The 22,977-nt window shown below is 36.8% G+C and overlaps 2 protein-coding genes and 1 pseudogene across 2 annotated transcripts; 1 reads left to right on the forward strand and 2 right to left on the reverse strand.

Annotated features, from left to right (window-relative positions):
- Positions 1–1,533: 1,533 nt before the first annotated feature.
- LOC130727940 (GDSL esterase/lipase WDL1-like) lies at positions 1,534–4,485 on the reverse strand. Its single transcript, XM_057579253.1, has 6 exons — positions 4,264–4,485; positions 3,938–4,015; positions 3,251–3,391; positions 2,998–3,071; positions 2,139–2,285; positions 1,534–2,052 (listed from the first exon to the last, which is right to left on the reverse strand). The coding sequence occupies exons 1-6, from the start codon at positions 4,372–4,374 to the stop codon at positions 1,833–1,835; spliced, it is 771 nt and encodes a 256-aa protein (XP_057435236.1). The 5' UTR covers positions 4,375–4,485; the 3' UTR covers positions 1,534–1,832.
- A 4,048-nt stretch (positions 4,486–8,533) lies between these two features.
- Positions 8,534–11,410, reverse strand: LOC130727941 (GSH-induced LITAF domain protein). Its single transcript, XM_057579254.1, has 3 exons — positions 11,067–11,410; positions 9,034–9,160; positions 8,534–8,928 (listed from the first exon to the last, which is right to left on the reverse strand). Exons 1-3 carry the CDS (start codon positions 11,240–11,242, stop codon positions 8,845–8,847), a joined length of 387 nt encoding a protein of 128 aa, XP_057435237.1. The 5' UTR covers positions 11,243–11,410; the 3' UTR covers positions 8,534–8,844.
- A 3,865-nt stretch (positions 11,411–15,275) lies between these two features.
- LOC130727942 (uncharacterized) lies at positions 15,276–21,916 on the forward strand (annotated as a pseudogene).
- Positions 21,917–22,977: the final 1,061 nt, after the last annotated feature.

Raw genomic sequence — 22,977 nt, forward strand, 5'->3', positions numbered from 1 at the left:
ATCATTTAGGGAGAGGGTATATATACCAGAGTCAGTCCTTGTATTTGCTATGTTGTGATTGATATCCTGTAATGGAACCCCTCTTTTCCCTGTTTCTCTATTCTTTCTCTGATTCTATCTTCTTCTTTCCCTATCTCTAATTCTATCCCTATCATCTTCTTAATAATTTGAGATTGTAGAACAAAGTATAAAACATAGATTTATGAAGATTAACAATGTTGTTATTTGATTAAGGCTTCGTTTGGAAACACAACTTAATTAAGCGCTTATGGTCATTAAGCGCTTATGGTCATAAGCGCTTATGACATAAGCGCTGCTTATGACATAAGCGCTTATACATAAGTTATTTTAAATTTTTTATTGAAATAAATTGAAAATAAGTTATATATAAGCATAAGCTTTTTTTTCATAAGCTATCCTGAATAGCTTATGAAAATAAGCTCAAAACAGCTTATGGGAGGCCATAAACTTTTTGCATAAGCTCTCTCAAACACTGGCATAAGAGCTTATGCTATCAGATAAGCTCAAATAAGTTCTTCCAAACGGGGCCTAAATGTTAGTCGGTTAAATCATAATCTATTGTATTTTTAGAACAAAGTATAACAAAAGCTTGGCTTTGGCTCAAATCAAAGAGTAGGAACTTTAATCATGCTTTGTCAGAATGGGTAAGTGAACCAATTGCTTGCTTGGAGGATATGTAGTGTATGCATTCTATGTGTTGACGTTTTGTGTGCTGCCTGGGGATTCATTGCCATTATACAGAGGATATTGTGCTTTTAAAATGGATAGCTTTCAAGTATTTGCTGGTGGAATACACGGTGGAGCTGGAAGGAATGCGAAACTGTAGTTTCTTGATGGTTTGGATTAGCTATTGAAGGATTGATTAGGATCAGAATCTGTATTTTAATTCCCCTTGGAGGTTTTGTCTGTGTCTCTATAATCTATGTACTCTTTTTCCATCTAGGTTTTTATCCAAGGGGGTTTTTCCTAGTATGGTTTTAATGAGGCATTTTTTATAGAGTCTTACCTCCATGGGGTTTTGTTTCTTTCTCAGCAGGATTATGGAGCTGTACTTTTTTTGTTCAAAAAAAAAAATTGGAATTAAAATTTAGTTTTGTAAAATGTTAGTCTTTAAAGATCTAATAACACGTGTCACATTTTTATTAGTTGAATTTAGAACTGTCCCGGACAGTACCCAAGAGGTCACCAAAACCAAGGAAACTTCTAATACTGCCTCATTCGGAGTTTCCAGCCCCCGTGAAACTTTTCTAGTTAGCTAGTGGTTTCCTTTATCATGAAATGAGGTACTGAAGCAAGTGATTGATCCTCGGGTGAGTAGCAAGAACGATACAAGCAAGCAAGCAACTACTATATTTAATTTGCTGGAAAAATGTTTAACAGTATAAACTTTGGAGAGAAATTGGATGTCTCCGGTGGTAACATGTCAGACAAAAAACACAAACTTCTTTTTCCCCCCTCTTCAAATAGCATAATTTTGTCGGGTTTTTAATCCAATCATCTTTGCCAAATATCTTGTTTTTGGTGAACACTGGCTTAATCAATGTAGACCACACCAGTTCTTAAATATAAAAGGTTAAAAGCTATTTCCAGTTCAACATTCAAACCAAGTTTTAGATAACCATGAGCATGTCCCTTACCTAGTTTTCACACGATGGTAACAATCTTCAGCCACAACCCCCACAATCAAATGAATCAATCATATGTAAGTTCTCTTTCTTAGGCACCTTTCTAAATATTCCTGGTCTTTAGTAATTGTTCCCTAAGAATCCAATGAATAAGGGCCTGTCTATAGTTTTCAAATGCACATAAATCTACTCCCAATCTTCTGAATTTTCCCCGAAGGTCAAGTTGCTGGAGACATTTATAGTTGTGATTCCATCAGGGCCAATTGGATCATAGGGTGAATCTTCTCCAAATTCAAATGGCATTGACTTCCAGTGCAGGCTAGGTTCCCATTCTGCTTCTTTGAGGACCTTCAGTATCTCTTTTGCAACTATCTTACTCCCCTCAGCTGACAGATGAACCCCATCCCTATCAAACATTCCCAATTAATCAAATGAAGGATAGGAACCTTTGAACCATTTCATTTAAGGGATATAATAAGGGATCATACTCACGTGAAGCAAACATCTAGCCAGTCTTCCCTTTTCTGGATTGCAGACCACAGATCAATGGCCTTGATATTCATCTCCCGGCATAGCTCCAAACATGCTTCTGAATATATTCGACACGATTCATTATTCCTTGACCTCTTCTGTACACCACTGCAAGTTCCAAAATTTATTAATCAGTTTGACATTTGATCATTTAAGATTGTTAATTTTTTTTGAAAGACATTTAAGATTGTTAATAGTTTTAGTAAACCAACAGATCCCCTCTTTTGAAATTATATGGTAGTACTGTTAAATACAAAATCATTTGATTTGGTTTCAGGTGATAATATAATATCAGAACCTAAGGTCTAGATGTTGGTTCACCGGCAAATGTCCCGTCCTGCAAATCATATATTCTAGATGTCTAGTCTAAGATATGAGCAGTATGTGCATATGACAAAAGTACACCTTTAAGTCCTCATAGTGCTTTGGGAAATGCTTCCCCTTGAGCTAGGTTTTGGTGTTGAGTCAAGTCCAATTTATTCTAAAATTTTCCTCTACAACTATGTCTGATCCTAGTTGTTCTATCATTCTAAATAAAATTTAATTTTCAGCATGAGTTTGGAGGGGTGTAGGGGGGCGTGTTGCTATTGTTTTCCAGCTCAAGATTTCTATTTTCAGAAATCAGCCTAACTCAAGCTAAGCTCAATTCTGAAGTACTAACATGACTCAGGTACTGGTTTTATTTATATAAAACAAAAACTATAGTTCAGAAGTTCTATGTACCAGTAACCAAGTAGTCTTAGTGTCGGCATAAGTGCAAGAATCAATTTCTTGTTTTTTAAATTATAATAATCAAATAGCAATTTTGTGTGGTCAAAACCTGTTTCCATAAATTTGTGTCTCATTGACGGCAGGAGCACTGAGAAATATAAGGCGAGTCTTCTTTGAGAGGCTCTGTCAATCATTAGGATTTGTGTCAAACTATGCAGTAATAATATAAGAGGTAAAAAGATGAATATACTGCTACTACTACTAGTGAACAACAAATTAATACTTGAAGGGTGACAGATTTCTTTAAAATACTAGTAACTAAGGTAGAATGTGTGACCATAGTGTGAACTGTGAAATTTTACCTTGAGATGGATAGCAATCTTCCTCATATTTTCGATGTATTCTTGGAGAGGAACATGTTGACCAAGGCCACTTGGATGTGGAAGAATAGAATCATTACCGCCAAAGTAGACAATTACCAACGATGGTTGCTCAGTGGCATTCTATGTTAAAGATGACAGAGCAACAGGGTGATTCCGTATTTTATTAGTCTGAGCAAAAATCAAGTAATCACGTCTTGCAACCCTGAATCTAAATGGGAAAAAATGTGCAACCTACAGATTCTGATAATTAAGAAGCTCTTTGCATAAAATTTAATATCATTATTCAATATGGTTTCTCTAACCTGCAGTATTACATAGGATAAAAAAGTAAAAAGTTTGTGAATTTGAATGCTCTCCATCCAAATCGCCCTCAATTTTCCATTGATTTTATATCTAACTGGTGAGAAAATCTCAAGGACCATGAGCTAAGACAAAGTGAAACTTGGACATTTTTTTACATTCTTACACAACTCCGATCTCAGATTGAGAGAGATGCAAAAGGATCTATCTGAATGGAGAAATCAAAGTTGAAAGTTTCCATTGAAAAAGAAAGCATTTACAAGTAAGCATTACAGGAACTACTTGTTACTCAATGACCACACAAAAACAAAAAGATGCTGAAAATGACTTTGACTGACAGGGGCTTAACACTAAGGTTCACAATACCTTAGGAAAAATTGTTTCCAGAACCTGCAGAGCGCGCCTTGAATTCCAACCCGAGTATCCTCGCAGAACTATATCTGCCTGTCATGATAAATTAAACTCATTACTCATTCACCATCATAGGATTTACTCCCCCCCCCCCCCCCCCCCACCAAAATAAGGACACGTCACATTGCATACAATGTTGTTGTTGTAGATCAAACATAAGCCTTATCAAAAATTTGACCAAGCCATTCTGTAATTACGATCATACTAGTCATTATCTTTCATGGATTCACCACAATTGAGTACAAATTGAGAAGAAGAAATGGAGTGCGTGCGTGACGTACCTTACGAGCATACAAGTGTGAAAGAATAGAAACCCAACCTTCTTTGGCATAACCGAACTGAACAATGGAAGAACCAAACAGAACAAATTGAGGTCTCACTGGTCCAACCATATCTTCTTCTTCTTCTTCTTCTTCTTCTTCTTGCACACACACTCACTCTCTGATTGGGAGTGAAGTGGATTTGGATCCGAACCTATTTGTGAGGTGATATGCTATTTTCAAACAAGCATGGCCTCGTACCGTAGGTAGGCCCAAAATAATTTAGTTACCCAAAGAATAGGACAATCCAGTTACATCGAAATGTGTGAGACTTTTCGCACTAGGATTTATTTATTTATTTTTAATGACGATCACGGAGATTTGTTTTACTTTTTTTTAAGGCTTAAATACTCTCTTGGTCCCTGAAATTGTAAAGGGAATCAAATCTGGTACTCGTAAAATTTTCACATCAAATTAGGTCCCTAAAATTATTTTTTTAATCTAATTGGGTCCAAAGTGTGTCAGAGTCTGATATGGCTTGTTTTTTATCCCACTCAGCTTTTCCACGTGGCTTTTATTTTTCTTTTTAAATATAATTAATTGTTATTCTTTTTTTTTTTAATTCCAAATCATCATAAAAAAAAATCTAATCTAATCTGAAGAAGAAAAAAAAAACCTAACCTAATCTTAAAAAAAACCTAATCAACGATTTGACAGAAAAAATCCCTGAGTTCTAATTTCCCAAAACCTCATTAACACAGATTAAATTCCTGGGTTCTATTTTTTCCCAAATCTAGCATCAACGATTTCTTTGATTTGAAGTCGAAGGAAGGAAGAGGAAGCATAGGTGAAGAGACACGTTCTGGGTCCTCAATCTGAATTTGAAACCCATATGACAGAGGAAGAGAAACCCCAATTTGGATCTGACACCCAGCTCGAAACCATTGTTTCATCTCCATCTCTTAACCCTAAACACAAAATCTTTCTCTTCCCTCTCTTTCTCCTCTCCCTCCTTTCACGCTCGTTGCAACTTTCGAGTTTTAGAGAGCGATGGAGGAGGAACCACAAAACCTCCTTTTCAGTTTCAGGGGTTCTGTTCAGAGAGTGCCAAAGGCATGGTGAAACGACATCCCTGTTCGATGAAACAACAATGGATGTTCTGGTTCCTCCTTGGGACGACATGTTCAACTTCCAAGCCACCGATTACCTTCTTCTCTTTGAGGAAGAAAGAGAAGCAGAACCCATATCGAGTTATGGGTGGGTCATGGAAGCACCAACAAAGTAGATCGGGCCTTCGTCTCGTCGCCTCCCTTTGTTCTTCCCCTCTTGTCTCTTCTTCCCTCTTTCTTTACTCTCTGTGAACGCTGCCCCTGATATTTACTTCCCCTTTTTTCTCTTTCTTCAGAAAGGTTGGGGTTTTCAATTTTCCTGGGATTGTGGTGAAGAAGGGTTACTTTGATGGAGGGTGGAGAGATTACTGAGTTTTTTTAGAACGTAATGAATGGGTTTGAAAGTAATGATTTTTGTTTATGATTTGTTATATGATGAGTTGGAATTAAAAGAAAAAGAAAAAGCTACGTGGAAAAGCTGAGTGGGATAAAAAACAAGCCACATTAGATCGAGACACACTTTGGACCCAATTAGATTAAAAAAATAATTGTAGGGACCCAATTTGATGCGAAAATTTTACAAGGATTAGGTTTGATTCCCTTTACAATTTCAGGGACTAAGAGAGTATTTAAGCCTTTTTTTAATTTTCTTTACCAAGTCAAACCAAGTCTTATATATTTAATTTTTTAGGTGTATAAGAGCATCTCTAATGCTAGTTCTTATTTCTTTAGTTTTTAGCACTATTCATGTGGGTCCGTATTGCCACATGTGTTTAAGCAACTCTCAAACAATTTTGCTCCAACCATGAGTTCTTAGTTCTTAGAGCAACTCCAATGCCAAAGTTTCTTATTTGGTTTCTTACACACTATTTAGCATTATTCTGCACTATTCATGTGGACCCATACTGACACATCAGCCTTAAGGAACTCATAAGGAACTGAACCAGATTTTGCTCCAACCCATGGTTTCTTAAATTACTATTTGAGGGGTCTCACCCGTGTCCCACCATACAACATAAATTTATAATATTTATTTTCACCCAATTTAGATTTAAAATTTAATACTAAATCAAAAATTTAATTATTTTCTTTTAATTTTCTTAATACTATAATTAAATATTAATAATTGGGCTGAAAGTTATTTTTATTAAAAGTGGGCTGATCAGAGGAGCCCAAATGGCAAAAAACCGGTCAAAAAGGGCCTAAATGACCTAAAAACCGGCTCCAGCCGGTCAAAACCGATCTAGAGCCGGTCCTAACGGCTGGATAACCGGCTGAACCGGTCACCACCTATATAAAATTTCCTTCTTTCCCTGCTTCAAACCCTAGCCGTCAACACTCACCTTCCTCTCACGCTCTCTTCTTCCTCTGTAATCTCCGGCGACCTCCACCCTTCTCTGACCATCTCCACCCCTCTCTCTCCTCTCTCTCTCTCTCTCTCTCTCTCTCTCTCTCTCTCTCTCTCTCTCTCTCTCTCGCTCTCTCTAGCACAACCCGCCTCGATTCCACCATCAGGGCCCCAACCCACCACGATCCAACCATCTCCGGCCGTCACCACCCCTGTTTTTCAACCTCTGAAGGTCTTCAATCTTGCAAAGGAGGTTCCTTTTCACACATGCAAGGCAAACTGAGGTGATCTGAGGTATGTCAGTGTTGATTTTGTTGCTTTTCTTCTGTTCTTGTTACTCTTCTTCTGAAACCCTCTCATCTCCCTTCCAGATCGGAGCAAAACGACGAATCAGAGCTTCTGTTCTTCCACCACCGTCATTCTACAGTCAAGACCCAAGACTCAAGCTTCTGTTTTTTTTTTTCCTTTTTTCTCATGTAAAAATTTCAGCTTTTGTTCAAAAAAATCTATACAGTGTTGAGTTTTGGTTATAAATTTCATCTTCTGTAATTATTCGGTTATAAATTTCATCTTCTGTTCTGGAATTTTTGTTCATATTTCATCTTCTGTTGTTTTTCCCTCTGAATTCAGTTGATGGAAGTGAGAGAAGTTAATATTATTTTAATCTAAGAAATCAAAAAGCAGCAAGGAACTCTGCACTATTGTTAAGAAACCAAAACTGCCAAGTAGGCAAACTCCAATGCAGCCACAAAATAAGAAACGTTTCTTAGCAACTCCAGCTGGGTTAAGAAACCAGCGTTGGAGTTGCTCTTAGTTCTTACCACTATTCATTTGGTCCCACCAACCACATTATTTATATTTTTTATTTTCATAAAGTAATAAAACAAAACTCATAAAGTAATTTGAATGAGAGAGAAATAATTAATATTTTAAGCTAAGAACTCAAAAAACAAAACTCCTTATATAAGAACTGAGTTCTTATTTTTAAGAACTAAGGAGTCAATGTCAGCACCTCCAATGGTAAAATTCTTAGTTCTTAGTTCTTAACTCTAAAATAAGAACTAAGAACCTTGCATTGGAGATGCTCTAAATGATGCTAGATAAAGTTTGAATTAAATCACACTAGTTCTAGATAGACTAATGATATTTAAGATAAGTGATAAAATGTGAAATTTTTATCCACTTAGGATTAAAAGGCAATTTAACTCAAAAGATCCCGAATATACTTCTGTTGAGTAAGAAGGGCACCACGAGAAGCAGATTTCACCTCAATGCCCATCAAATAATTGAGGGAACCAAGTTGCTTAAGAGAAAAGCTTGAATCAAGCTTGCCAATGAAGTCTTGAAATAAAAAAGAATTCCCTGAAATAATTGTGTAGGAATACTCTATATATTCAGAATCATCAATTCATTCATGTATAATTCTCTGCATGATGTCAAACATGCAAGTTCTTCATTTGACCATCCCATTTTTTTTGGAGCACGAAGCACCCCATTAAAATGAGAGAAAGGTTACAAAATCAGCTCCATATATTAACTTAGTGACGGATAGATCCCTAGTAAAAAGCACAACAGGGGAGGGATGCAAAACCATTCTTTTGCCTTTAATACCACAAAAAAAAAATTCGGTTCTAGAAGTGAAACAGCTTGCCTTGGAAGGGGGAAACAAACTACATGAAAGAGCTAAATTCTCGTCGCTATACTTGAGCATTATCAGCTTATCAAAAAAAAAAAAACTTGAGCATTATCACAGACACATCCAATCTTTTCAGTAAAATTAACACGAAAATTGTAGTAGGAATATGAGAGGTTGAATATCTCCTCAGCACCAAAATAAACAATTCAATCCAACTATTTCCTTATTTAACTTCAAACAAGACAACCAAGGCAGAAACAAACCATGCTGATAGTATATACCTGCAATTCTCACTCAACTAAACATGAGTATATTGCTGCTATACAACAGATGTAAAATTAGATAACAAAAGTCCATATCAATTTCAAGAGCAGAAAGCAACTAGCATTCTTCTCTTTGTCGCATGCACATGTAACAGGTAATTGTTACGAAACTTAACAATGAATAATGCACATCCAAAGTTACAACTTTCAGACAATGCCCCAAATTCCAGTAATACAATTTTCATACTATCCAGACAAAGCATAGCTCTCCTGCGTCCAATGTGGTGGATCCATCACAGCACAGGGGTCTGATTTCTCAAAATCAGCAACCTATACACGAACATAACAATGATGACGTTAAGTTGCAATTTAACATTTACATTAGCGATATTCATGCAAGAGACAGTCTTATTGGATGAATTACAATGATACTACCTTTTCATGGCATTCTGGACAGTAGTGATATTTGTGCCAGAGGCAGTCCATTGAAGGACAAAGAAAGCAAACTCCAAGCATCATTGGCATCAAGCATCCAACAAATGCTGCCAGACTGGGTTTTGATCTGTGTTTCAGATAAAACAAAATAAATTCATAAGAAAACCAACTCAATCAAGTTTAAAAGTACAAAAACTTGTAAAATTCTAAATGGGCAAAGCTGTGGGATTCTCTTTCATGTTATACACACTCAACTTATATTGGAAAGCAAAAAGAACATACATAACGTAAAGAATAAATAAAGAGAGACAAGTTTTAAAAATAAAAAGAATTGCATAATTCTACTCATGCTTATCAATCCCAATTTACTGGTCATCAAGAGACTCAAGCCAGTGCCTCTAAAGGTGAACTTTGTTTGCAAAAAAAAGTAAAGGATAAGACAGCATAAAAATACTTAATGCATGTATAACCTAAGCACAATATAATCCAAAAGTATAAAAATATCCAACTGTTTTTTCTTTCTCTTCTTGATAACTCTCTCTCTCTTGAGTCTCCTGCTCTCCCTCAAGTATTGGTGATGGGCATTAACTATCAAATTGCAAACAAAATAAAATTTGCCCTTCTCAACTATTTATATTGTGTTGTTGAGCTTTGCTAGCTGTGCCTCAGAGTGCATCATGTTTGGTTCAAAAGAGGGGAGGGGAAGGAAGGGGAGAGTTTTTAAATAATATTGTGTGTTTGGTTACTTCAATGACCCTTATTTTAAAATACATTTACTTCATTGGTTATAACCTCTCCTGTCAGTATTAACATTTCTGCAGAAGAAATTGGTTTAATGAGAAGTGCATTGAAGGTTCTTCTGGTATTAATGTTCGTGTATGAAAAAGATCAAAAAGTGTCTGTGACTATTGAGGAACAATGCAGCAGGTGGTGTTGTTCAACTCTCGTTGAATGTGTCCTAGGCTGTTTCATTCAGTGAATGAAAGGGCAAAACAATTTGGTAGCTACGCTGTTTCAATCAGTGAATGAAAGGGCAAAACAAATTGGTGGCTAGGCTGTTTCAATCAATGAATGAAAGGGCAAAACAACTTGGTGGCGGTGAGCATTTTGTTGCTGGCATATAGGTGAAGGCATAAGCAATTTGTTTGATCAGGTCTTTCTAGAATATGGTAGAGAATAACAGGTTGGGTACTGTCATGTTTTGGGGGGCTTTACTAAATGGCCATACGCCCATATCTTGGTTCTGTTTATTGGGGGTGTAACAAGAATTACAATGTTCATTTTGCTTCTGTGGTATTCTAGCAGCTGCCTCTGATTTTTTCTTTTTCTTTTTTCTCTTTTTTTTCCCTGTCTCATCTCTGACTCTATGTTGCATTGGGTTGATGTACCCCTTTTATTTCTCATTCAATGCATTCTTTAGCTTCTCATAAAAATAAAAATAAAACATAAAAGCCTTTAGGACCTGGAACAGTGAAACGTAGGTGTTGTTCATTCACCAGAATGGTTAAACTGGGACCTGCCATGACAACGTCACACCAAAAATCCCATCCCGCGGTATCTGAACTAGTAGCATTGAAAGCAGATGAGGATATTTTTGGAGAAGACACAAAATTGAGTTATGAGGGGTTTTGGTCCCTTCCTCTCTCCCCTCCTAAAATTTGAACAAAACATGATAAATTAAAAACAAACCCTCTCCTCCCCTCCATTCTCCTACAACCATAAATCCTTCTTACACAACCTAAAGATTGAAAACATGAATTACACCAACTTTAGTGTATGCTCTCTGACTCTCACGCATAAACCTCAAGCAAGATCATCTTTTCCAACTACCTACTAATTCACATATAAAGAGCCAATTTTACCCACACATACAGCCAGAGATAGCACAAGATAAATGAACAAACAAAACAATATATTTGTTATCTTGCATACACGCCTAATTAACATGATTAGAAGTTCAAAAAAAAAAACATGATTTGATCAGAGCAATGAACATAATGAAATGGAAATTAGAAATTTAATAACATTAATACCTGACATTAGTGAGACCGGTGTTACCACAAAAATGGCAGTTGAAGGGAGCAGGAGTGTCCCTGTAAATTGTTTGCTGGATAGGGATGCCCATGGCCTTGGGATCTCCGACCACCGCCTTAGGCGGCATCCCTCCCACCGGCACTCCCACCGCTACCTCTTCCCCGTTTTTCTTCATTCTTTCTCTTTTCCTATTCCTCACAAGTCACAACTAAATTTTCAACTCTTTCCTAGTATTTATCAATAAATAAAAAATTAATTAATTTCAAACCAAACCAAACGCGTTTCTTACTTCCCAATCCAAATTGCAAATACTTTTCTAGACCTTCTAGTTCCTTTTACTTTCAGTTTCCCCCATTAGACCACCGTGCCATACATGCTAGGAACAATCAACAATGGGATCACACCAGCTGTCAGAGTAGAATTCCAAACAGGTTGGTTCTATCAATGGATTGTTATTGTCACCAATGTTCTGAAAATCGGACCGGTCACTAAACCGGTAAAGACACTGATTTAAGGTTTAAAGATTCAATCGGGATCAAACCGGGGTCCAACCGGTTATATTTAAATAGTATTTAAAAAATAAATATTTATTATTAATACTATTAAAAATATAATATATACTATATATAACACTTTTTGGGTCACATCTACTATATATATATATATAGTACCACTTAATTTGACAAGTTTTTTTTTTGAAAATAATTTGACAAGTTTTTTAATATAATAAATATGACAATTTAAATACTAAAGTTATGTTTAAAAAAAATAGAACTTCGTAAATGATAGCGAGCCCCACCTAGGTTTTTTTTTAAACTACCTAGGTGATGATTCCATTACATTTCAAAGTATTACATTGCATTTTTTTTTACAATCGTTGCACAATCTTACAATATGCTTATATTCTTTTTGTTTTTTTAGTCAATGGAGTAAGTAGTAGTAAATGCTCTATTTCTTTTTTTGAAACTAGGTAAATGCTCTATTTCAAAATAATAATAAATGTTCACAGCAGTCTTTTATGGAAACACCCAATATTAATGACTGGAATGCGAAAATCAAGGGGGTACCAGCTTGAAATCAGAGCAGATACGGACAAGTCTGATTGGAAAAATAAATTTTTTAACTAACCGGTTGAACCACATAATCGCCGATTTTACCGGTTTTTACCGGTTTTGACGGGTTTTGACCGGTTTGATAGTACCCCGGTTTTAGCAGTGTTCAGGACCGATGGGATGTCCGGTTCCCGGTCTGATCGGTCGAACCAACCGGTCCGGTCCAGTTTTCAGAACATTGATTGTCATCATGTTAGAAATCTCACACTGCTTAGAGATAGAGCATAGATAATATTTATAAAGGTAGTGCAAACCTTAACTCTTGAGCTAGCTTTTATGGTTGAGTATAAGCCTCCCAATTTCTAATATACATCTATTCATACACTCCTTAATTTTGAAAAAAAGACTAAAGAGACCCTTAAATTTTTTCGCTTGCACAACCACTATCAAGTTCAATTTCTGAAACTCTCAATTTCCAATAAATACATATGTTAAACATTATTTTGACGGTTAATTCATATGCTTCATCAGATGCTATATATAGAGGTTTATGTGTTTCTCTTTCTCACACAATTCTACTATAATTTCTTCTACTTTCTTCTTCCTTGGGTATAATGCATGGGGTTGGGTTCCTTGAATTTCATTCCCAACATTAGCAAGTCATATTTGATGTTGGATATTTTGATTCAGATATGAAACTTGCTATCGTAGGTCTTGAGTATCCCTTTTCAGATATAACAAACTTGCCAAGGTTCACTCTAAACAAGGTGGTTCAACAGGTTGTGTCCTTAAGGCAACAACAACTTGCTTGAATCAACAATCTCAGGAGCTAGGAGACTAATGTCAGTTCTGGAGAAATGATCAAGAGGATAACATTTGAGGAGGGAGTTAATTGTCATAACATGTGTATGGCATAATGTAACAACATCTTGTCTGGATCAACAATCTCAAGAGATGACAGATATGAAAAACTTGCTAATTTAGATTGTATGTAAAATTGCATGCATTTGTGCTCGTTTGGGCTTTTAAGTGCGTTACCATCCCACTTTCAAGCGCGTATGTAATGCACTTAGCAGTGCGTACATAACACTTTTTCTAAGTGTGTTATCTACACACTTAGAAGTGCGTTACCTACACACTTGAAAGTGCGACATGCCTGCGAACTGCGGGAAAAAAAACTAAGCCATGAACTGAACATTAATATATGAAACAAACATAACTAATACAAACTTTCATACACAAAGCTAAAACAACCATCAACCAAAGTCCAAACACCCACAATTACAAACTAAAACATTCGTACACCATACACATAATCCACAAAACAAACATAATTACAAACATATCCTAATGTCTTCCACCCCTTGAGCTAGGTGAGTCTTCCTTCCTCTTTTTCCTCTTCCTGCCACCGCCACCGCCATTGTCACTCTCACCCTCATCATGCACAACCTGTTGTATGATGGCGTGCATGTTCAGGTTTGCCTCCCATATCCTCGTTCTTTCATGATATCCTGACTCATCAAGGTTCACGGTTATTAAGAACCATGTTCTAAATTTCTCAAGAACACGCTGATAAAATGTAGAGCAATTCAATATAAGTGTTATACTAAATCCATTTAACGTATTTGCATCACAAAGAAAAAAGACTCACCCCTGGAGTCGATGCACCATCATCCCTAGTCTCTGGAGGAACCACTATGGAGTGGAAGACTCCCATATACCTCCTCAAGTAATCGCCAAATGCTTGAGATGGGTATTTGGAGAGTGCCCCTTTAACCGTGTGCCTAGCAAAATCTCCAAACTTCTCATCAACATCCTCACATGTGTGTTTATCAAAGGGTGGTAGATTAGGACCAGTCGGCACAAACCAAAACTACCTCAAAACTCCCTCCTACAAGAGAGGGTGTATCATGCCAAAGTGGCGGATGAACCCGCTACAAAGGCTAACCGGGTAAAACAACATGTGCTGCCTGTGGCTGGTGTAGGGTGCCCAGATGACGGAGCCTGCAGAAAGATCATCCAAGGCAATCCTCTTCAGGTGGATGAACATATTCCCCTTCTTTGATTTCCATCGCATAACCCTCGGCATGGCCTCAATGTAGGTAGGAAAATGCTCAAAGATCCAGGCCTGTAATCAAACAAAAGTAATTATACTTACTAAAGGAAAAATGTTAATTTAAGAGAAATCAACAAACAAAATGTAATAAACCTGAAACAAATTCAAGAACCCTCCATAACTGTTGGTGATGTCCCTACTAGCATCCTTAAGATGATCATGCAGAAAGGCTAATGCAGCTGCACCCCAAGCATAATTCCTTCCTTAAAAGTAGGAACTTATTTTTTACAACAAAACTACATAATTTCTTGTAGCACGTGGTTTATCAAGGGATTTTACTCAGATAACGGACTTAGGTCAACCACCTTCCACATTTCAAGGCTCACATCGACTGACGGCTAATTAAGCTAACGACTAACTGACAGCCGATCCAAAACGGCTAACTACCTGGCCGCTAATTTCGGATAGTCCAAATTAACTCATTAACAACTCATACTTATTTAGCCGTATTTTCCCCTATTTTTGAGTGCCAACATTTATATTGAGCAATGAAGACGTGCATATCTCACATATGAGTTTGTTTCTTGCAATTATGGTAGTAGAATGGTGGTTTCATCAAGTAAGATCATTATTCATATTCATGGGTAGAATGGTGGTTTCCTCATTCTCATGACCCAAAACTTCACAAGAAGACCCCTCGTTTTGAAAGACCCATTGAACCCGAATCGGAACTCCAATATGTACTCAAAGGGAAACATTTGGTCAAGGTAGCAGCAGAACTAAGAGGGTAAGCTTCCCTAATTGTCTTCACGTACGACATGTTTACTGAAATAAGCACACACAAAAACAAAATAGAGATATGGACCAACTTTTTTTTTTTTGGTCAATGAGATATGGACCAACTTAAGTGATACTTCTGTGCCTTTGTTTCAACTCTTATTTACTAAGAAAATCACTTTATCAAATATTTAAAAAGGACATTAGGGGCGGATTTATGGCCCGCAAAAAAAATTATTTGGGCCGTAGAGAAAAAAAATGGTGTTTTTTTGTTTGTTAAGCCTGGTCCATCCCTCAGTCAAAATAAAAAAAAAACGTAAAAACTTTCTCACTCACCTCCTTCCTCTCTCAGCCGCAAAAATCCCTCTGTTTCAAACCGACTCCACGGCCGCCGCTGCCAGCCCTCACGCCGAACGCAGCGGCGCAGCCCCGGCGGCGCGCCCACACGCACCGCACCTACCACACCTCTGTTTCGCAGAGCCACCACAGTCCACCGGCCCACACAGCCCTGGCTTGATTTTACAGGTAAAAGCTTTGATTCCATTGATTTATGTGAAACCTTGATCCTTGAATTATCAATGGAAGTAACCGAGTTTGATTTTTTCTTAGCATATGCATCACATATTTTAACTTGTAATGACACATGAATTTGTTCACTCAGCAATTCAAGTTCCTCACCTGATTAATGTGTGTGTCGTTACTTATATTTTAAGCATCTCAATTGCTGCTGGTTATATATTATTCATAGAAATCTAAATTATGGGACTGCCAAGTTCATGATAAGATATTTAAGTTGTTGTAAACAAGGTTGAATCTCTATTTTATCAATATATTACACTGATTTACACTTATATGTGCCCTTCTTGTGATTGAGTCATTCTTGCTCTGCTTTTCATTTTTGTTTGCTCTTTGGTATATTTTTGGCATGCATATCATATCAACACACATAATTGTCTTGGCGGATTGCTGATGGTAAATTTTCCAATATCAAGTAATTTTTTCTGTTTTGGAACAGGGTGGGAAATTCAGTGTCTTGTTTTTCAATCACCATGATGTTAGGTTCATCAGCCATGGAGATTGAAGCTGGAATGTTCACTGTTCACCAAACAATCAGCAGTGTTTTGTGTTGCATATGTGGAATTCCCATGCAACCCAACGCTGCCAACATGTGTGTCAAGTGTTTATCCTCCCAAGAGGACATCACAGAGGGGCTCCTGAAGCGTATTAAAATCTTTCACTGCCCTGAGTGTGATAGTTACTTGCAGCAACAGAAAACTTGGATCAAACATCTTCAATTGGAATCCAAGGAGCTGCTCAAATTCTGCTTGAACATGTTCCAGAAGAAGTTGAGTACCAAAAAAGTGAGGATGGTGGATGCTCGTTTCATCTGGACTGAGCCTCACTCCAAGAGGATTAAGGTTCATGTCAAGGTTCAGAAGGAGGTTCTGAATGGGGCGATTCTCGAACAGTCTTATATCGTCTAGTATGTTCAGCAGGAACATATGTGCGATTCTTGCACCAGGGTGGCGGCTAATCCTGATCAGTGGATTGCTGCTGTGCAACTTAGGCAACACGTTTCGCATCGCCGAACCTTCTTTTATTTGGAGCAGCTGATTCTCAAGCATGGTGCTGCGGCCAGGGCTATAAGGATAAAACAGATGCATGAGGGCATTGACTTCTTTTTCTCCAACAAAAACCATGGTGAGGAGTTTGTGAAATTTTTAAGGAAAGTAGCTCCTATAAGGAGCAATGGTGATAATATGCAACTTGTTTCTCATGATACAAAGAGTAATGAATACAATTACAAGTTTACATTTTCTGTTGAAATCAGCCCCATTTGCCGTGAGGATTTAATCTGTCTGCCTCATAATGTTGCTCTAAGTTTGGGAAATCTTGGCCCATTGGTAATTTGCACTAAGGTTACCAACAACATTGTTCTGCTTGATCCATTTACCTTGAGGCACTGTTTCTTAGATGCTGATAAGTATTGGAGGGCCTTCAAGTCTTTACTTACTAGTAGACAGTTAGTGGAGTATGTTGTGCTGAATGTGGAGGAGGTTGTGCCATCTGAGGTGGTTACTGTTGGCGGCACAAAATATGTTTTAGCTCTTGCTGAAGTGGCTCGTGTGTCCGATTTCGGAAAGAATGATACAAGATTTTCCATTAGGACTCATCTTGGTCATCTTTTAAATCCTGGGGATTATGCTCTTGGTTATGACCTACATGGGGCTAATTGTAATGACATTGAATTGGACAAATTCAAAGGACCCCTTCCTGAAGCAATTTTAGTAAAGAAGAGTTATGAAGAGAAGCGCCTGAAGCAACGTGGGAAGCCTCGTTCATGGAAGCTTAAATCACTCAACATGGAGGTTGATGATAAGGGTAGAACTGACCCAGACAAGATGAACTCAGAATATGAACAATTCTTAAAAGATTTGGAAGAAAACCCTGACCTGAGGTTCAACATATCATTGTACGAAAATAAAGAGTACCAGCCATCAGATATGGCATCTGTGACTGATGGGGAAGAGCTACCTTCTGTTCCACTGGAGGAGTTACTGGCTGATTTTGAGCTGGGTGAGGAGGATGAAGATGAAGATGAGGAGGAGGACTACATGATGGAATAAACAAAACAAAAGCAGCTTTAATTTATCCTAATATAGAATTTTATGAATCTTGGTTTTGTTTACTTCAATGGTGTTTTTTTTAATGTTTGTTTTAATTTGTCATCTCTGTTGATGTTTTGTTTATTAAAAAATGAAAAGATGGTTATTTTGCTGGAGATAGTAATAATACATACAATTGGGTGTGTTGTTTTAAGTTTCAACAGTCTTTTATCAATCTTGGAAAGAAAGCTGTGATGTTCTTGATGTGGCGTCTATTTTATTGTACTTTCAGCAGGGTCACTTGCCATGGCAGGTCTAGGTGTGCAATAGAATCAAACCACACCTGACATGACCAAAGTATATAATTACTAAATTCAGCTTACATTGCTTTCACTACCCTTTTTTTCATTGTTGAGTGGGTTTGAGTGTGATCAGTGGTTTGGTTGGTCTCATTCTCTTGCGGATGTATGCTTCATTAGTTCATTCTATTGTAGACTGGTATTGAAGGTCATTTCCTACAGGTTTGTCACTCTCCCTTGGCTTTTTGGGTTTGCTTGAACTATCATGAACCAAGTCGTGCAGATGTCATTGGAAAATTGTTAGTAGGAGAGGTTTTTGGCAGTTGCTGTCAGTTAAAGGGTTCAGATGCTATAACAAAGTTTATGATTGTCTTGCACAATGCACTTGGTGGACAAGATACAGATAAATTCCCTTTTTCATTTCTTGACCGGCATGGAAAATATGTGCAAACTTTCTTGACTGCAAATAAGAGGGTTAACATAGATGGTCAGATCATTGGGGCTTTTTGCTTTTTGCAAATTGTAAGTCCTGATCTTCAACAAGCTCTGAAAGTCCAGAAACAACAAGAGAAGAATTGCTTTGCTAGGAGTAAAAAATCCCTTGAGTGGGATACGCTTTACAAACTCTCTTTTGGAGGCTACAGGCTTGACTGAGGAGCAAAAACAGTTTCTTGAGACTAGTGCTGCTTGTGAGAAGCAAATGTTAAAGATAACACGGGACATTGATCTGGAAAGTATCGAGGATGGGTGAGTTTTCTAAGCAATCATTAAAATCTTAAAATTGTGCTGGAAGTGAATGTTAGTGTTGTAACATTTGGCTATATAAATCCGGCATCCATCATATGAAACCTGCTAGGCTTGAAACGTGACGAATTGTAGGAATAAAATTTAAGTTATATCGCATTGAAAAGTAATAGCTTTTGTTTTTAGAGCAAATGGTACTTTGCCATGGGATTAGGCTACCAAGTTGTCCTAACTGTTCAATCTTGTTGCTCAACAGTTCAGGAACAAAAATGTCAGTATAAAATTGTGTGTACATTCATTACTAGATAACTTTAATTTCTGAGTCTGATATCCCCACACATGGCTTGCAGGCTTTTCATGTGAGGGATTTAGAATTGTAAAAGCTATTCTTAGGCCCTTGCTTAGTAGTTATGCTAAAGGTAAAGAGACTTTCTCTAATGTTGTAATAAGATTCATGAAGGCATGATATTATGCTAAATGGGTAAGAAATTCGCACTTGTCAGTCAAGGTATATGATTATTGAGAAATGCTAACAACACTATCTTTTCAACACACACTCTCTCATATTGGTTGAAATTCATGTGGGGTCTACTAGGTCACTCTCAAATCTCAATTTGATGCAACCCCCATGAATTTCAACCAATAAGAGAATGAGTTAGGAAGAGTGTACGGCTAGACTCCTCTTGATTAATTTATTTCAAATGAACTTCTCATGAAATGCTAAAAAAAACCTGGTTTAGTTATTAAGTTCACTGCATCGTCTTTCCCCCATATAATAAGATAGTCCTACTCCTGATACTATTAGATAATACTGACTGGTTGATGATAAAGAATGAGAACATGAGAATTCAATTGTCTGTTAATGATGGAAAGAAATAACGAGTTGAATAATACCTTGTGTTCTCGAGAATCTAGGTAAAGCATGCTGGTACATACTCTTGCTGATCATAACAAGATGAAGATCTAATCATGTATGTTATGTTACAATTTTATTAACTAACTAATTGAGAAATTGGTAGCTTTCTTTTCTTTTGATATTGTTCGTTATAACTGAGGTTAAAAAGTCTCAGTTTATGTTGTCATTTAGAATTTTCTAGCATTCTGCAAAATAGTGTGCAAATTAACTTAATGCAGTCAATCCAAGGTCTTTTAGAATTCTTTTTTTCTGATTGGCTTTGTCCCTATCCATGTTTAATCAATGTCATGAAGTTTTGTGATGTTTTGCTTTGATCTGACAAAATAGAGCAACACCCTAGATTATCAATAGTTTGTCAAAGGTCCATGTTTTACGTGTTTGTCAATGATGTGATTGTGAATCAATTTCACTTGTCTTCTATGATTCTATTAAATAGACTATCTCAGCCAAAGCACTTATTAATCAGATAAACATATATACTGCCTTCTTGGCTGGATATGTACACTTGGAGAATCATATCTATCAATGAATCTAAAACATCAATTCTATCCTAAATTACCAGGGTTTGCTAGTAGGTTGATACTTTCATGTTTTGAGGTCTTTGGTAGTCTGCTTATTTGATTTAATGTCCTTCTAAACTTACTGCTTTGGTTTTCCTTCGAGAAAGGCGGGATTCATGTCTTTATTTCCTGTTGGAGTTAGGTCCCTGGAGCTTGAAAGGGGAGAATTCTTGCTTGGGAATGTCATAAATGAAGTAGTTAGTCAAGTAATGGTCTTGCTAAGAGAAAGAATTCTACAGTTGATTCGCGATATTCCTGAAGAAATCAAAATATTGGCCGTTTATGGTGATCAGTTGGGGATTCAAGTTCAACAAGTATTGGCTGATTTCTTATCAAATGTTGTGCGGTATGCACCATCTCCAGATGGCTGGGTAGAGATTCATGTATACCAAAAATTAAAGCAAATTTCAGACGGGCTCACCCTTCTCCATGCTGAATTTAGGTACAGTGGCATGATCTTCATGTTAACTACTTAACTTCATTACTTTTTTCACTCGAATAAGGTTTTATGAATGATAGTTACATCTTTGGTTTACAAGAACCCCAGGTTTACATACTGTTTTAACATGACAATGAAGTATTTGAATATTCTGAACCATTGTAATGTAGGCTGTTCTAAAATTTGAATTTCCCATTTGAACTCACCCTTAAGATGGAAGATACCAATACCTTTTAATTAACCATTCAGTGACTAGTAAATTGTGGATTACTGAAAAGACCTTCCCTATGCCTCTCTGGCAGACCATAAAAAGAGGTTTACTATTAGCATCCCATATGTTCACTTGACATTTCACATAATTTTTCAATGAGATTACATAAAAGAAGATAAAGTTGCAAATGCATTGTATCATTCCAGTTCTTAGATGTATATATATTTAACAACTTGTAGTTTAGTGCTAAAAGAATGGTGTTTTTCTGTCTTAGAATTTGGGTTGGGTCTAACTCTACCCCAAAAGCTAGCTTAGAGCTGAGGGTTGATCTACCCTATATAAGGATTTATTAGTCATATCTCTAGTTAAAATGAGACTTCTTAATACACCCTTCACGCCCAGGACTGGACATAGCGTAGAATTTGCTAGAATAAACATCTGCGGGTGGTCCATCCATATATGGGTGGATTCTAATACACAGATCTAGGACAAACTCTAATACTATATTAGAATTTGGGTTAGACCTAACTTTCTGTATAGTCAATTTTCACCTGGATACTATTTTCAATTGGATACTATTTGAGAATGTTTGTTTTATTCCATGTTATGTGAAGGTTGGTATGCCCTGGTGAAGATCTTCCTCCTGAATTGATTCAAGACATGTTTCATAACAGTCGGTGGGCGACTCAAGAAGGCTTAGGGCTATGCATGAGCAGGAAGATTCTGAAGTTAATGAACGGCGAGGTCCAATACAGATAAAGAGAGAGAAATGCATATTCATTTGTTATTCAGAAAAGGCTAGCTTTCACCAAGTTCCAAAAAAATACAGGGTAAACCAGCTTTTATTACAGAGAAGGAAGGAATGTACAGGTGATGGTGGAAGAGCAATGCAAGGACAGGGGAGTAGAAAAGCAACAATGCGGATTTTTGCAGATAAAGATTATACAATTATTAGTAAACATGTAAACAAGTGGTCTAAGCTGTTACTTTCAGAACAGAGCAGGAGATGCAATGTTGTGAAAAACTAGATTCTACGTAGAATCGGAGAGGGGGTTCAAAATCGTATAATCGTATAATCGTAAATTGAATCGTAAGATTCTACCATAAATAGAAAAACAAAAAAATAGCATTGATATCTTGTAAGTCACATCATTTAACAAAAATTGGAATAAAAATTCATCAGATTAACATCCATATAAGTCATAATCTCAATCCAAAATCATAAGAGTACTAGAACATGAAATTAAAAGATGAAACAGAGACGTTGAAGAATGAAGGAAAACAAAGATGTTGAAGAATGAAGAGAAAACATAAGAAGAAGAGACCTAGATAGAGACTACAGAAAACAGAGCATGAATGTGTGATTCAATTCACTCTACTATGAGTGAATTAAATAGGCAATTAGAGGCATGAAAACGGTCACATGGGTTGATTTTTCGAAATATACAATCAGTTATTAATTCTTGTCAATTAACCATTCAAATTTGGCAACTACAATCAATTAGAGCTTCAATTTCGAAATCCCCTAAATGCTGGGTGGTGGGTTGTTTTTTCCACAAAGTTAAAAAACTCTCTAGTTTCCCCAATTTTAGGAATCAGCTTCAAAAATTAAAAAAATACTAGAATCGTAAGATTCAATAGGATTTTACGATTTTACGATTAAAATCTAAGATTCTACGGGATTCCACCAAAAAAAGATTTTGCATGCGTTTTGAATCGGAACAGTGCTGCAAAATCGTAATTTGCAAACATTGAGGAGATGAATGCAGATCAATCCAAAGAGTAGTTTCCATTGCAGCTGCTAATGAAGTAAGCATTTTGCCTGAATTGTTTTGCAGTAAACCCACTTGGCCATGAAGATGTACACATACCGGTGACACAGCCCTTCATCTACTCTGCCATTAGTTTATCAGTAAGATTTAAGGTTACAATTAGGTACAGATTAACTAGCCACTCTTGCCGCACTGAACAAGTTTTGTCAGGGTGCAGAAATGGCAACCAAATTTGATATAATTAATTGTCACAGGGATAAGTGGAGAACTTAAGATGTTAATATTACATTTCTAACATGGCCCCTCACACAAGAGACTATTGAGCAACTTTTTATTAGAATGATAGAAGGGAGCCAACAAAGATCGCCATTTGGTCATAGAGACTCTTATACTATGTCATGAACCAACTATTCCGAAAGCTTTAGCAGTTGGATCAAGAGACATATGGGTGATTTTCTATTATATTTCTGACTTGAAC

This window comes from Lotus japonicus, chromosome 1 (assembly GCF_012489685.1).
Source record: "Lotus japonicus ecotype B-129 chromosome 1, LjGifu_v1.2".
Lineage (NCBI taxonomy): Eukaryota > Viridiplantae > Streptophyta > Magnoliopsida > Fabales > Fabaceae > Lotus > Lotus japonicus.

What these genes read in the sequence shown, in the direction of transcription:
- LOC130727940 (XM_057579253.1), bottom strand. Translation starts at nt 4,374, where the DNA reads ATGGTTGGACCAGTGAGACCTCAATTTGTTCTGTTTGGTTCTTCCATT. An exon ending in ACACAAATTTATGGAAACAG is followed by an intron (nt 2,286 to 2,997) that starts GTTTTGACCACA and finishes TGGAACTTGCAG; the next exon opens with TGGTGTACAGAAGAGGTCAA. An exon ending in TGGCTAGATGTTTGCTTCAC is followed by an intron (nt 2,053 to 2,138) that starts GTGAGTATGATC and finishes AATGTTTGATAG; the next exon opens with GGATGGGGTTCATCTGTCAG.
- LOC130727941 (XM_057579254.1), bottom strand. Translation starts at nt 11,242, where the DNA reads ATGAAGAAAAACGGGGAAGAGGTAGCGGTGGGAGTGCCGGTGGGAGGG. An exon ending in ACCGGTCTCACTAATGTCAG is followed by an intron (nt 9,161 to 11,066) that starts GTATTAATGTTA and finishes TCTGAAACACAG; the next exon opens with ATCAAAACCCAGTCTGGCAG. An exon ending in GTCCAGAATGCCATGAAAAG is followed by an intron (nt 8,929 to 9,033) that starts GTAGTATCATTG and finishes GTTCGTGTATAG; the next exon opens with GTTGCTGATTTTGAGAAATC.